This window comes from Penicillium robsamsonii (genome assembly GCF_028829455.1).
Source record: "Penicillium robsamsonii strain IBT 29466 chromosome Unknown utg000001l_segment0_segment0, whole genome shotgun sequence".
Classification (NCBI taxonomy): domain Eukaryota; kingdom Fungi; phylum Ascomycota; class Eurotiomycetes; order Eurotiales; family Aspergillaceae; genus Penicillium; species Penicillium robsamsonii.
The window spans coordinates 486610-501607 of record NW_026643219.1 but is presented as its reverse complement, the minus strand read 5'-3'; the positions used below and the strand labels follow the sequence as shown (position 1 = coordinate 501607).

The following is a 14998-nucleotide window of genomic DNA, read 5'->3' as shown; positions in this document are numbered from 1 at the left end:
CGCATCTCAGCTACTATTCGGATCTTGCCAAGTAACCCGTCTCGCTTGACTACTTGGCAAGGACCGGGTAGCCAGTCGTCAAACTCCTCTTTTGAGGTCATGGACTCCAGAGTATCGATATGTAGATAAGATATGCTATCTAGAGCTGTGACTAGTTACATGTATATAATCTAATGAATCCGAGCTATGGGTCTAGCAGATCAGAAACACAAGCTTTTCTCTCACAAGACAATGTATATAGTTTTGTTCGGTAATTTATTTATCAACATTGGACATGTTGACTTGAATTCACTTGACTTTCCAGCTATCTCAGGGCCCATCGTACTAAATTAGGTAGAATATAAAGATCATTCATCTCTTGAGTAACTTGTGCTTTGTGTTTCCCCAAGATTTAAACAACCTACACATCCCTGGAGCTGCTGTATTCGCAAATTATTATGGCCAAGTCCTGCATTACGGTAGGACGACCGAAAGCTTTGGATATTGTTTGATTGGCCCTATGTTTAAGTAAATACAATCGATGGTGTCTTCACGTGACGTCTCCGTATACTTAAGGCCTGATAAAACAGACATGAAAGCGCCGAACTTGACTGACTGATTAACTAGTTATTGCAAATTCTGTGTGACGATTATTCTATCTTTGCATTGCGGAGCCAGAAGACATGCTATGTATATGTTAATAGATGTTGTCGGTGGATTAAATGCAGCATCATATTGGCATGTGGTGAACTCCTTTTGGCTGTTATTGCGAGAGGCACCAGGAACAAGGCAATAGTTAGATCCTGAATTTTTGAAAGTAGAGAAAGCCTCTCCGGAAAGTTAAAGTTTTCAATGAGCATCGCAAGGCCTAGCCAACTTTTGTTTCAGACCATTCCAGACCGTTTACATGTCTAGACTTGTCTTTTGTCTTAGATAGTTTTGGCCAAGTCTCACAATGCCGATCACTTTACGGGGTCTTGGTTTTGCGTAGCGTCCCACTTTATTTTCGACCGTTTTAACTCAAGAAAAGACCCATCTTTGTTCAAATTTCCGAAACAGTGAACCTGATACAGAATGCCATCACCTGTCGCCGCATTCGAGTGATGGCAACATTTCTCCTGGGGAACACCGAGTCTCCTCCGCGATTCACTCTCCAAACACGTAAGGTCTTGATTACATCCGCGTCTTCCTGGTTGAGGCCTGGGCAGTGGCGCTTCAGTGGAAGGCTGCGGAAGAACAGAATCAAACGATCCACCAAGGGAAATCTAAGCCGCTGGAGGATGGTGGCGTGCTAAGAGATTTAGCCGATGGCTTCCATGAGAAGTACGTACGAGCCAAGCCTAAATTGCGGCTTTTTCTAAAAGAAAGCGTACGCTTTTCAAGAGAATTCAAGGCACAAAGTATTAAACCATGGATCGTTACCAGGGAAGAGTAGGGGTAAGTGATGATTGGCTACAGTATGACCCATGCCCTGCCAAGATCATGAAATGTATTATGATTGGTTAAGCTACTCCAGAGTCTCAGCCAATCGTATTATATTTTCTCCTGGACCACTTCATCGATGTCCATGGACACACACATTCCACGAAATTCTATCAACAATTGAATTCGGAGACCTCTTGGGGAGGGATAGGATGCCCCTACCAGAGAAGTAGTGAGGCATTGGAGGTCATCGTGGCATGTGCTCAACTACTATGCATCTCGACAATACACTTTGACAATGCAACGGCCACAGTTTTAATAATCCCGGATCAGAGTTCCTGATAGTTCCGTTCCCTGCCCCGGACTAAAACGATCTGACTCCTGGTGGTCCCACACTAGGGCATCCTTTTGGGGTTGAACCCAGACAATGCAATTTGCAATTTTCAGCGCCTCCCCTGCCCAAATCGTGGCTTTCCGATCACCCCGACCTTAGTCCGGGACATATCCAAGGATAATGAATGACCAGACCCACAATATATTAGCCCCACCAATAAGGAACGTCCCGAATAGTCTAGAAATCCTAATTTACTGGTGGCTTGGATCTACACTATGGGTCCAATCAGACTACATTTTCTACTATTTGATCCATGGAATACAATCCAACCCCATATAATATCCAATGATATTGCTTGTATTCAGCCAAATATCCACCGATCCAAAGAGACTACTTGTAGCCTCGATCTTCGTAGAATCATCCATGGTGTACTAGTCTTTTCAGGCGGCTTGACGTATGTGCGCCCCCCAGTGGTTCGCTGGTATGGAACCAGGTACCCGGCTCTTTACGGTTCTACCAGTTACTCTCACCTCACGAGGCAGGCGTGGCGGAAGAAGACTTTATCGGTTTCAAAGGTATATATACCTGTCCTTGTCCCTCCTTTCTTGTTTCTTGATTCAAACAACCACATTCCTTTTTGGTACCACCGGTCATTCCTTCATTCATTCACTACTGTCTTTGCAGTCCAACCACATATCACATTCGTTTATATCTTTATTGATATTTACCTGACTCAATCACTCAACACAACCATCAATATGCAGTTCACCAAGTCTATTATGCTTCTGGCAGCTGCCCTCACTAGCAGCACCTTCGCCAGACAGACAACCTTCGAGCGCCGCCAGGCCATTGCTACCGGTACTTCCGGCGGTGACTGGACCTCCACTCCTTCTAGCGGCTCATACTCGACCGACGGCTTCGGCGCTTCTACCAGCTCATCAGGCTCAGGCGAGACATACGCTGGCAACGTTGGCAACCCCTACGGCAGCAACATCATCACCGTTGACGCTGCCTCCGCCAGCAACTACAAGTACGTTGCGCAGTTCACAGGCCACAACACCGAGGACTGGACTGTCGCCATCTTCAACAAGTACGGCCCCGATGGCAAGATGACAGGCTGGTTCGGCAACGCCTGCAACACTTTCACTCTTGCCGCCGGCGAGACCAAGTACGTTGCCTTTGACGAGGATACCAATGGTGGCTTTGCTGCCGCCTCAGGCTCCACCATCCCCACTGATGGTATGGGTGGCTACGCCTCCACCTGGGGCGAGTTCGATTTCGGTTCCACCACCAACAACGGCTGGTCTGGATTCGATGTCTCTGCTATCTCTGCCCAGAACGCTGGAATGTCCATCTCCGGCATGAAGATCTGCGATGCCCTTGGCTCTGTCTGCTCTTCTATCACCAATGATGCCGCTGTTGTCGATAACGCTTACACCTCCGCTGAGACTGATATCGGTGGCATTGGTGCCAACCTGGGCTCTGGTCCTGTTCGTCTGGCTGTTACCATTGATTACAGCGGATAAATTTGTTTTCTTTGAGATTTGATTTTTTACATGATTTTGAAGATAGACTCTTTTCTGTTTCGAGGATGATCTATACCCAGCTGGAATGGTTTCTGCTTCCATGTCAATATAGAGACTTATAGGCTGGTCCTTTTTTTGGTTATACAATATAACGCATTCTTTCAAATACTTTTTTTCATTGTAAAAATTTCAATTAAAAAATCTCCATTGTAGAAATCTAGGTCTTGTCTTTCCTCGTTATACTTCGGGGAGTCTCAGATGCCCGAATGTCCGCGTGGCGTTAGCGTGGAGTGACGTGAGGGATATACGCAATCGCCCACTACGTAGCCGCCACACTCCATGAGCTCTCATCTAGGAACATACCCATGTTTTAAAATTAAAGATAGAATTAAGAACAAAAATGGAGTTAAACTCATCCCATTCTGGCATAATAACGTTGGAGTATATCAAATTCATTACTAACTTCATATCTGCTGAATCCCAAACCTAATATCAAGTCCAAAATTACTTCCGTGGGCTAACAAGACCGTAGAACTTAAGCGGCTTGATACTGAATGCACCGTTCGACTCAAGTTTGTAATTGGGGTCCGCCAGCTCAAAGGTAGTCTCCTTAATAATGCTGGCAAGAGTAAAGAACGACCACCGCCAAGCCCAGAGCTTGCCAATGCACTCACGCTTACCGTTACCGAAGCCCTTCTTCGCGGCAGCAGGGAGCTGATCCCACTTCTCGCCGAGAACACGTTCGGGCTTGAAGGCCTCGGGGTCCTCGAAGACAGCCGGATCGCGGTTGACCTGACTCAAGACCGCAATCATGGGCTGGTTGTGAGCGATTTGGTACTCGCCACCGGCAAGAAGGATAGGGCTCTTATCGTCGGAGGGAATGGGCTCGATGTTGAAGCCAGGCGCGGTGGCACAAAGACGGATTGACTCGCGCAGGATGGCCTCGACATAATTGAGGCTCTGCAAGTGCTCCAGGTCGATATTGCCGTCGCCGACCACACGGTCGATCTCCTCCTGCGCCTTGGCCATCTCGCTCGGGTTCTCCATCAGGTAGTACAGAGCATAGGAGACGAGATTAGGTGCTGTGGCGGCCCCGATGAAGATCGAAATGATCTCATCGATAACCTGCGACTCGGTGAGCCTCTCGCCGCTCTCCGGGTCGGCACCGTTCAGCATCGCATCTAGAATGTCCTTGCGGGCTGTCTCTGGCTGCTCTTTCCGGGTCTTGATTACCTGCGCAGCGAACCCGCGCATGGTATTCGTGTCTCTTTCGAATTTTCGCTGGTACAGCCAGTTCAGCAGCTTAGGGCGGGTGGGTCGCTTCATCGCCTCCATGGTGGCGCCGTCCATGGCGTTGAGCATGGGTGGCTCAACGCCTTCGAGTACATGCACGCGCTGGTTGAAGAAACATTGCATGCAGGATGCAAGCAGGAGACGGTCCAGGTCTTTGGTGAGTAGAGTGCGTGTCTTGGTTCCTGCGCTCCATTTTTTGGTCAGATCCGGGATGACCTCTGCCATGTCGCCAAAGAGGTTGTCGGTCGCAGATTGCGTAAGATGAGGCATCATGATCCGATGCGCGATACCCCAGCTCTTCTCGTCATCGTATGCTGTGAACAGACTGTCGTGCACGGCATGTCGGATTTCGACTACTGGTCCTGTAACACACTTGCGGAATCGGGTCTGGTCGCAAATTTCCTCCAACAGAGCAACACTGCCGATGAAGACGATCTCATGACCAAGAGCATTGATCTTGAAAATGGAGCCTTAAAAAATTAATGATTACTCGTTAGGGCTGAGGTTGCTGGCATACCGAATTGCTTGGCTAACTTGTTGAGCGAGTTCCACGTCTCGCTGGGGTTTACGTCGAAGACATTACCCAAGAGGGGAACTCCGGGTGGTCCTGGGATTTTGGTAGGCATCGCCGCTGGAGAAAAAAAAAAGACAGTGGGATATCACTAATATACAAAAACAAGTATCGAAAGTCAGAGGGAGAAGAGCTTCAAGCTCCCAGCGGGTGGGGGGAGTCTTATAGCATTAGCTCTCGATTTTACTTTGCATGAAAGTCTACATGGTTTCCCGATCGGCAGATCAAAGCGACATGGACTATTGGCGCAAGAGGGATCTCGCGCTCGGCCTTCGTCTCCATCGTTCACCAGAGGGTTGGAGGCGAGCTGAGGGATCGGCGCGATCGCGATGTAATAGCGCAGATTAGCGCCGCCGATCACACCTGGATAGGTAAATCTGTCAGACTATCTGGAGCCCATCTGCAGCCATCTGGGGCCACTTGAGTAGCTAAAGCACGCTACGGGCTGTAGTGCAACCAGTGAGCTCAATAGGGTTCAGCACAATTGTCAGCCGAGATCTTCTGCAGATTTTTCCACTACATCTTCAAACTGGATTCGTCTCCACGCATCTTGACCGCTTCTGTGTAGCATTCTCCTGTCAATGACTGGGCATTGACCATTCTGTGAGGGGTAGGATAAGCGTCACGCAGACATTCGTTGTATGGAGTACATCGTAGAGAACTTGCAGAGATCAAATCGTAATAAAAACATGACTTGTCTTCAATGTTGTCAGGTCGATTTGTAGACAGTGATTGGCATCATGCCGGCCTCTTCCCCGAGATTATCTGCGACATCACATCCTGCAAGGATCAAGACCCATGCTGTGGGGATATGTGGATAGCATCCATCCACTTTCCGGAGTTGATCCTTGGCTAACTCCCCTCTTAGCTTCTCAAGGTCAACATTAGAATGAGGAAGTATGTTGTATAACATTGTATGTGAAATTCCAAAGCTCTTGGGCAGCTGGACCTTCCTGGAGTACTATTAACACGAGTCACGTGAGCCATGGAGGTGATACACTACATAAATTCCCCCACAGGATCGCTATTAACTGCTTGGACATGGGATATGCTACTGTGTATGTGTCCCGGGCTCTCACTTGATAGTAACTGGATGCATATATATCCAGGCAATAGTACAGTGTCAACACAAATAAGTCTCTTAACCTAGAACCCAAAGCTGTCCAGCAACGAATTGGCATCCGGCTCATGAAACATCGTAGGAGGCGGCTTCGGTTTCGCCTTCGGTTCTTCTTTCTTTGGTTTCTCGCCAGGTGTGATTTCAGTGCCAGCGGGCCCCTGCAAGACATCTGCTCGGTGCACCGGCATATCAGCAACTACTAGGCTGCTCCGGCGGCGAAGCAGTTTCCGGTAATCGACTCCGTTCTCATCCATCTCCAGGGATGTATTAGGCTTTAATGCATCCTGGGTAGGAAGTCCTCCCAGGAACTCCCAGTGGCGTACAAGATCGAGGGCGAGGAAATCACAGCCCATACGGTCGTAGAGTCGGGCATTGCGAATAATGAATTCCCATTCTTCTCTAGGTCGCACTTTGGAGGCGCCTTTGAGGGTTTGGAGTGTTTTAGCGCGGAGTTGGTGGTATAATACTACCAAGGCAGGGTCGTTGGAGAGATATGACTTGGACTGAAGGGTGCCTCGCCCCGGGCTTCCCGAGGTAACTGGGGTCGCTGGTGATAGGAGGGTCTCGACCGGCGACTAGATCTGGTTAATTGGAGTCTGTTGTCAAGAGAAGGAAAGTACTCACAATCAGTGCCCGCACTGCCATATCCCGTCGTCCAAGCATCCAGAAAGCCCAAGAGGCCATCCAGCGGTTGCCCTCGGAAGCGGCCTCCGGCAATACTCTTTCTTCCAGAATCTCCCGAAGAACCGGTCCGTTATCCCCTTCTGAGGCTCGAGTAATTGCGATCGCGAGCTGGAGATCGCCCATGTGGTTTATGATGACGTTTGCAGCGTCACGCAGATGATCGGCCAGAAGGAAGAAGGATGCAGCATATTCTGTGGAGTGTTAGCTGACAGTACTCATTGGTAGACAATATACGAGTTTCGAATTACCAAATCGTCGCTTTCCAAGCAATGCAAATGCATTCTTGAGCGCGGATGTCCTCCATCGTGGTTCCTTGAAGTCGTTTGCCAACAAACGTTGGGTTGCTGCTTGTTCGCGGTTCCAGTGTGCAATACGCCAGAGACCCTGAAGGACATTCTTCTTTCCAAGAGCGAGGTAATACAATGTACAGTCGATGGGGTTTTTCTCTTCCGTCTTGGTGTATTCACATCGAGCGATGATTTCGAGTTGTGCTTTCTAATCAACTGGTTAATTTGTGGCCAAGGAAACGATATGACAGAAACGCACCACAGCTACGGAATCCGATAGCCACATGAAGATACCGCTTTCACGAGCAGCCTTCCAAGTCAATTTTGCATTGAATTGCCGGGAGACAAGATCGGTGAGAATATCTTGGCTGCTGCTATGGTAAGCCCAAACAATCTCTCGCCATGAGACAGTATCTTTGTTGGCGACTCCTTGGGTCCGGCGCAGCATATGCTGTCGGAAGAATAAGAGATAGCGTGCTGCATTATCGTCCATTGAGCGCCGGTGCTTCTCAACCATAGCCACGCATTCAATGGTATCTGCCAAGCGGAACTGTTCGTGGCTAGACAGTTGCGGCAGGGCGATTCGTGCTAAACTCTCATTGAGCGTAGCTGCGGTAGTTTCATCTACGACAGATGAAAATTCCTCATCGGTGGAATCAACGTAGGAAGAGCGTATTTCCTTGGAGAACCCTTTTTGAGAATCCTGACTTTTGTTAGTATCAGGAAGAGAAATGATACGATGCGAACTTACATCTTGTTCGTAGAAATATTCTACCGGCATCTCCAAGAAACCATCTAGTTCATCACCATCGGTGTAGAACTTCAGCTTGAGATGTAGGTTCAAGAGAATCGAATGTACCAATCTATTCTTCCCAGCCAGGATACACTGTGCCAAGTACTGTGGATGGAATACAGGCAACGGGCCATTCAGCCGGCTGACAATGTCGAAGAGATCGACAGACTCCAGCCCTCGAGACGGCATCCGAAGCTCAGACACTAGGCGGTCTCCAACATTAATATCCTTGTCATAAACGAACAGTTGGTTCCCAGCTCCAATGACCAAATGGCCATTATTCAGCCAGCAAGAGTCTCCTATGGGGTGAGGTGTAAGATCTCGGATCCAGATCTCGCGAACTTGTGTCCACGAGGGTCGGGAGTCTAGATAATCATAGCGGAGCTGAGACAAGAGAACAACCTTGTGTGGGAATCCCACGGCTAAGATGGACTGTTTGTCTGGAGTTGAGGTCCAGTCCAAATCCTGGATAGTGTCATGTGAAGCAAAATGTTCTTCGAACTCCAGCTGAGAATTGTTGGTGTCCCAGATTGTGAGGCGAGTCCGGTCCTCATCGACCAGAGCTGCTTTGCGAATAGAGCTCCCACTAGCCATAGATGGGTTGATGACGCCCGTATCAACAGTTGATTGGAGTAGCCAATCGACCTTCATATTCGCTGGATCGACCGTGGCTGTCCATGTTCGCACAACTCCGCTGTGGGTGTAGGAGAGAGCAATGTCGACAGAAAAAGAATCGAAGAACCCCGATGTTTCTGTTTTAGGGCCTGCTGGGTCCACGGGAAGGATATAAGCAATATCCTCTTTCAGCCCCATGTCAAAGGTGCAAAATTCTCGCAACTGATAGCCATGGTCATTTACAAAGCTCTCTTTATGACCTTCCTGGCTTGGACCGCGTATTTCCCACGCGATTCCGTGCATGTCTGCCCATATCGTTGCTACATAGAAAACACCTGGAGTCGTTTGAGTGCTGGGGATTGGCAGCACACATAGTGGCTTGCCGGGCAGTGTGAATTGCAAAGAAGCCAATTTCTTGGCATGATTTGAGCTGAAATCCCATAGGGAAACGCCATTGTGGTGGAGATTGACGAGAAGATTACTGTTCTCCAGCACACATGTCCGATGAATATGCTCATCTGAGAGGAGAACACTCTTGTGTGCTAAGATCGATCTTCCATCCTGACGCTGCTGTGTCCATACAGTGGCTTTATTTTCATTGGTACGTGATACCAGTGTATCTCCAGTCGCATTGCGGACAATCTTTTTCACAGGGGCAGTATGGCCAGACCAAGAAGCCGTTTGAGTGATTCTTTTCGTGCGTGGTGCAGGGTCAAACAGAACATCCACATGAGAATCATACCACTCAATCCGACCGTCGAAGTGATGGACCAGGACACTGAGCTTGTCATCCGAGGTTGTACTTTGGAATGCACGAATTTGAGCGTAGTCTTCTTGCGGTGACTGATCAGATGAAAATCCCAAGTCCAATCCTTCAACATGGAGAATATTGAAGACGCTCAAGTTTGTCTTTGCCTTAGAACCGATATCTTCCAAAGCCCAGGCAGACATGTGGCCCTGGCCATCAATGACAACACAGATCTCCGGGGCTTTGCTCGCAACCTCGATGATATGTTCTAGTGCATGGTTCTCCTTGTTTCCTGCGGTCCTCTGGACAGCACGCTCAGTCGCAACACAGAAGTCGCGGCTATCCAAAATAAAACCATACCGCCGTTGGGGCCCTTGGTCCTCATCCGACGCATGCCTAGGTTGAACTGACTCACCCATATCAATCTCTGCCCAGAACTGTAGGGCAGAAAGCGCATGAACGTCCGTCACTGCCCATACTCGAATCTTGTTATCGGCGCAAAATGTATACAGAACATTATCCATAGATTGCTCGGGGTGCCGAGGTAACCGCCAGTGTATCCCTGTGACAACATTCGGATGAGGTAGGTACGAGTTCTCGAACCGAACCTCGTCTGCGCCGAAGGCCAGTCGTCTCCATACCTTGACCAAGCGGTCATATTGCCCTACTGTAACAATCAAGGACGAGTCCGGAGAAAATTGCGCGAATTTCACGGGTGTCGCAAGCTTTCTTTTCCATACCAGGCGCGGCTCGTCGTTCATAAACCAAAGGGCGAGGCGGGAGTTGCCCACCAGGAGCTCGTTCGAGGAACCCCACGATAGTGTATAGATCGGTTCGTCGTCATCGGGGGAGCGGAATGTATAAAGGAGTGACCACTAAATTAAGCCATGTGTCAACATCAATTGTGATTGCCATTATGAGACTGTATTGCTGGCCGACCAAGCTCCGAGTAGTGGGGTTATATGCGCACCTTGAGGGTTTCGCCCTGGATGCCGTATGGCTGGTACACGAATACATCAGGGCCACCACAAACAGCAATCTTGCCAGATGTTTCGTCAAACGCTATGACTTCGAGGGTATCTGTGTCGTCGACGTAGATTGTTTGGAGGAGCGTTTGCGGACCGCCGAGGATAACCAGCGCGTGGCCGGAGATGTATGCCTATTGGAGAATGCGCGGGGCCAAGGGTCAGCAACAGGGGGGCTTTAAATGAGGCGCAGAGCTGGAGTGAAAATGTGGGAAGATTTGAGAGTACTTACAACAACACGAAGACCATCCCACAAGGCCGTGCTGAACGACTGAAGCTTCGCTGGGGGTCTCCCCGGCAGTACCGCTCGCATGGAGGCGGTTGGTTCGGTGGATGGACGCTTGTTGCGCTTGAAACACGTTATAACATTGCCAGGTCAAAGATTATTGTGCCTGGAAGTAGCCGGAGTCGGAAGGGAACGAAGGGTAGAAGATGGGTGTTTGGGGGTTGTCTGGATACGCGCAGGGGACAAGGCGGGAAGACCTGATGATGTCGCTTCCGCTCCACTCAGTGTGACTGATGACCTTCGACTTCAACAACACAAAGGAGTTGGGTATGGATATGAACATGATGTAAGTTCAATAATTTTTATTCTTCAGCGTGGGAATTCATATTAAAAGAGCTCTAAGTGATTTGGGGCATAGCTACAGAGCTCCCCGATAAGCATTTACCTATATCTGACGTGGGGATCGATTGGCCCTGGGAACGCCCCAATAGACGAAACATCTCATCTTATACTACAAGTTTGTTCATTTTTTCTTTGGAAAAGTTCATTTCATAATGTGAGTATCACATTCAATCATGGCAAAAGTACAAAACTGTATACCAAAGACCCAAAAAAACCTTGAACTCGCTATATGCTGCGCCGGATGATGCATTGAATGAAACATGGTCGCACCTATCGACAGCGCATGAGAGAGAGAAAAAAAAAGTATAATCATCGCTAATGTACATGAGGCTAAAGTAGCTGCAAAGAGGTCATATACCGAACAAGTACTTCAAGTTCGTCGATTTGCTGATCTGCGACCATCTGTTGGAGACTCGGGAGGTTCTTCATCCACAAACCGGACGCTATTTCCCACCGAGCTTCGTCGACCAGTCCGTGGCCGTTTGGATGAGGTGGATAGAGCAGTCGTAGTCCCGGCTCGAAGTAGTCGACTTGCGAAAGGTGTGCGTAGGGGTGTGGCGGGGGTGGTGGATACTTGGGCGAGGGCTCGCGCCCGGGCGGCTCGTTTAGAGGGAGAGGTTGTGAAATTAGGAGTTGCCAAAGGGCTTGCAGAGATAGGATCATGGGATGTTGCCTGTGATGTTGCCTGAGATGTTGCTGTGAAGTCACTTATTTTGAAAGGTGTTTCCGCCTGCTCTTGATACCAGGGGTCGAACATAGCCGATCCGGCGCCATCGCCATTTCCAAAGGTTGACATTCGTGCAGGCGTGAAAGATGGACCGGCAGAATCTCGAGCTTCCAGCTTCATTCGGGCGTTGTCCACCCAATCGCGGAACATGTTTCTCGAGTGTTTCCTCAGATTTCTTTCCCGCATGGCTTCCGCAGTCTCGACGGTACTGCCTATCTGGAAGATACGAAGGCTGAGCTTACGAAGAGAAGCTGCCGCGAGTCGTAGGACATGCAATCGGTATACATTGTCTGCTTGGTCCTCCATTTCACGTCGAATGATGAAGGTTTCGGACATTTGCATCAGCTGGTCGAACGCGACTTGTCGGAAATAGGAATCGTCGGCGTCCTGGCAATCCTGAATCCTCTTGGTTGTTTTGTCATGCCATTGGACGAATATCTCGGACGTGTCAGCAAGCAATTTTTCGCGATCAACATCAGCAGCTTGTCGCTCCATCTCCATAATGACTCGGGTTTTTGATGACCAGGCAGTCAGCGCCTTAGATGCGAGGTTAACCTTAATTTTCCGACGGACTTTGGCATACGATTCTTGTCGCCGTCGTTTACCAGAGTCCACTTTAGCTTGATGCCATTGCTTCATGTACTTCTTCATCAAAAAATAGAATTGAGCATCTTGAGCCCAGCCTTCCATCTTGACGACTTGATTATGCTTGGATCGCCAGATCGTAAAAGACTCAGCTGCGAGCCGGGGAGCATAGAACTCAGCTGCTACATACTCCCGTTCGCGCTGAAGTTGCACTTGATCACGCCAAATGGCAAATTTAGATCGAACCAAATTTTCAGTCTGATGTTCCCCATGAGCCTCAGCATGAAACAGTAAACGGGTGTAAGTGTCCCGAGTGTTTGTCACAAATCGAGAAAATACTTCCCGCTTGATGCGTTGCTCGCGTATCCTTCGCATCAGCTCAAATCTTTCCATCAGGATCCATTTGTACATTGCCTCCATTTTGATCCGCTCGTCAATTCGAGCACGGAGAGCCAAGCAGCGAAGTGTATCATTCCAGGAGATCCACGCGTTGTGTTGGATTCGATGGCGATCTACCTCTTCTGCCTGTCTGACCATTTGGGCCTTTCCAATCCATTGTGAAAGGGCATTTCGTAGAATCCTGGTATCAACCATCTCAGAAACCCGAGAAGCAGCCGGGGCCAGCCGGGACTGAATTCTCCATTCATCAAAGGTTTCTCTGAGGTCATGTTGGCGTCGAGAAGCCTGTACTTCCTGATCTGCAAGTGTAATGGTTTTCGAGTGATCGGACCATATCTGAAGTACCGACTTTAGAGATGATCGTTTGTTATGCAGGTCTATTTCATGGTCGCGCTCTCGATTAGTTCGCAAATTCCGAAGCCAGGAAAGAAGTGATCGTCTTTTGAGTCGATAATCCGAAACTTCAAGAACACGACGGTCGCAAAAGCACCACCACCAGTCCCAGAACAATGCCTTTTGGATCTTTGTGTTCCGTACAGTAACTGCTTGGATCTCTGCTGTCTTCAAATCTTGGATCTTTTTTCGCCACGTATTGAAAGGCCTCCGTAGCGCAAAACGTTGGGCCTTCAACTCATTGACGGCAGTTATCTCGCGCCAGGCATTGAAATATTTGACGCCAAGAACATGTCTCCGGGCAGCAGAGGTTCGAGCTACTTCTTCCGACGTAAGTTGGGCCCAGTGACTGAACGCCTTTGTCATTAGATATAAATCCCGTGCGCGACTAGCACGCGCTTCAAGGTGCTTGAAGAATCGATCTGTTCGAGCCGAGTGGCGTTTTTCTTGAATTACTCCTCGCCATGGATCAAAGGCTTGCCGGATGAGAAGGCCGCGATCATAATTGACAGCGATTGTTTCCCTAGTCTGGCGAGTCTGTCGTGCTTGAAAGGCCTTTTTCAGCCATTGTGTCAGAATTCGACGACAGATCGATCGCTGTCGGTACATGTTAAATGTCGATGCATCCCGAAGTAGATCCGAAAGTTGTGGGCGGTAAATGAACTCTGGCGGCACCTCTTCTTTGTCAAAAGAATCATGTTCTGGGCTCTGCGAAATGGTTGATTGCGTCTCTTCGGATTCGGAGCTGTCTGAAGAATCATACGAGGGTGGACGACGGGGACGTGAGGCTTCGGCCTTTCTCTTCGAACGGTCACGAGCAACAGCCGACCTCGCAACCACTCCATTAGTCAAGGGAGTTTCTTCCGTGGCTCCGAGTTTGTTTTCTGCTCCGTCAAATCTACTCAGCAAGCGCCGACCAACTTCCAAGAACTGGCTGATTAATTGTGTCCGATCCGGCGATTTGGTAGGCCCGGAATCATGCCTGGAGGTAGGTGAGAGTTTTGGTTCGGCAAACTCGGGTTTGCCAATTTCAAGTCGCGACATTGATGACCGAGAGCTAGGACGATTGATCAAACTTCTCTGTGTCGCATCCTCGCCAATGTCGTACGTAGTGTTGAAAGATGCGCGCCGTTTGGGTGTCGGTGGCATTCCATTCATAATTGGAGAATGGCCGTGGTCAACGGTCTGGCTGTGGGTAACGTCCACTGTATATTGATCATAGTCATGTGTCTCGTTGAGGTTCGTAGAGGCCTCCTCGCCGAGTTCGATCACGATTCCCATCTGCTGAAGCGCATTCTCGAATTTCTCGAAGAGAGTCTCGCCGCGCACACCTTTGCTTCCCATCTTGAACAGGAAGCGCAGACATGCATGGCCTGGGTCCGCGTTGACGCCATGTTCGCTAATGACTTCGTCGTATGCTTCGAAAAGCGCCCGGAAAGGGAGTCGATCCGCTTCGGGTTTTGTCTCGGCGCCAGCGATAACCTGGTAGAGAAAACCGACATCTATAGAGGTCAGGCTCCATTTGAATTAAGTGATTAATTACGCCCTACCATCATCTGAAAGAGATGAGATCTCTTCGGTCGCGGCTCGACGCTGAGAGGATATCGGAGGCATCGAAAATTCGCGATCTTAAGGCGCGCTTGTCGCATCTGGGTCATAGAGCTGCAGGACCAAATAAATCATCGCGAAAGCAGGGAGCGCCGAGGATGAAAGACATGCGCAGACAGAGGCACTCTGCAATCAGCAACTTCCAAAAGAACAAAACAATAAACTCAACCCATGCGCCATCAATCGAAGCAACGGTGTGGGTTGTTGTTTTGGTTGTCGCGACAGAAACATGCACTGTCACGTGGTCTTATGTAACATTCT

General features: G+C 49.1%; 5 protein-coding genes across 5 annotated transcripts; 1 reads left to right on the top strand and 4 right to left on the bottom strand.

Moving 5' to 3' along the window:
- Positions 1-2493: 2493 nt before the first annotated feature.
- On the top strand, positions 2494-3261 carry N7447_000205 (putative allergen; the record flags this gene model as incomplete). The annotated part of the gene is made up of 1 exon (XM_057224481.1): positions 2494-3261. The coding sequence occupies one exon, from the start codon at positions 2494-2496 to the stop codon at positions 3259-3261; it is 768 nt and encodes a 255-aa protein (XP_057088497.1).
- A 504-nt stretch (positions 3262-3765) lies between these two features.
- Positions 3766-5180, bottom strand: N7447_000204 (uncharacterized protein; the record flags this gene model as incomplete). Its single annotated transcript, XM_057224480.1, has 2 exons — positions 3766-5024; positions 5072-5180. The coding sequence occupies 2 exons, from the start codon at positions 5178-5180 to the stop codon at positions 3766-3768; spliced, it is 1368 nt and encodes a 455-aa protein (XP_057088496.1).
- A 1091-nt stretch (positions 5181-6271) lies between these two features.
- Positions 6272-10710, bottom strand: N7447_000203 (uncharacterized protein; the record flags this gene model as incomplete). Its single annotated transcript, XM_057224479.1, has 6 exons — positions 6272-6820; positions 6870-7120; positions 7178-7424; positions 7476-10247; positions 10343-10531; positions 10630-10710. 6 exons carry the CDS (start codon positions 10708-10710, stop codon positions 6272-6274), a joined length of 4089 nt encoding a protein of 1362 aa, XP_057088495.1.
- A 70-nt stretch (positions 10711-10780) lies between these two features.
- Positions 10781-10966, bottom strand: N7447_000202 (uncharacterized protein; the record flags this gene model as incomplete). The annotated part of the gene is made up of 1 exon (XM_057224478.1): positions 10781-10966. The coding sequence occupies one exon, from the start codon at positions 10964-10966 to the stop codon at positions 10781-10783; it is 186 nt and encodes a 61-aa protein (XP_057088494.1).
- Positions 10967-11395: 429 nt separating this feature from the next.
- On the bottom strand, positions 11396-14743 carry N7447_000201 (Sfi1 family protein; the record flags this gene model as incomplete). The annotated part of the gene is made up of 2 exons (XM_057224477.1): positions 11396-14631; positions 14680-14743. The coding sequence occupies 2 exons, from the start codon at positions 14741-14743 to the stop codon at positions 11396-11398; spliced, it is 3300 nt and encodes a 1099-aa protein (XP_057088493.1).
- Between the last annotated feature and the right edge of the window lie 255 nt (positions 14744-14998).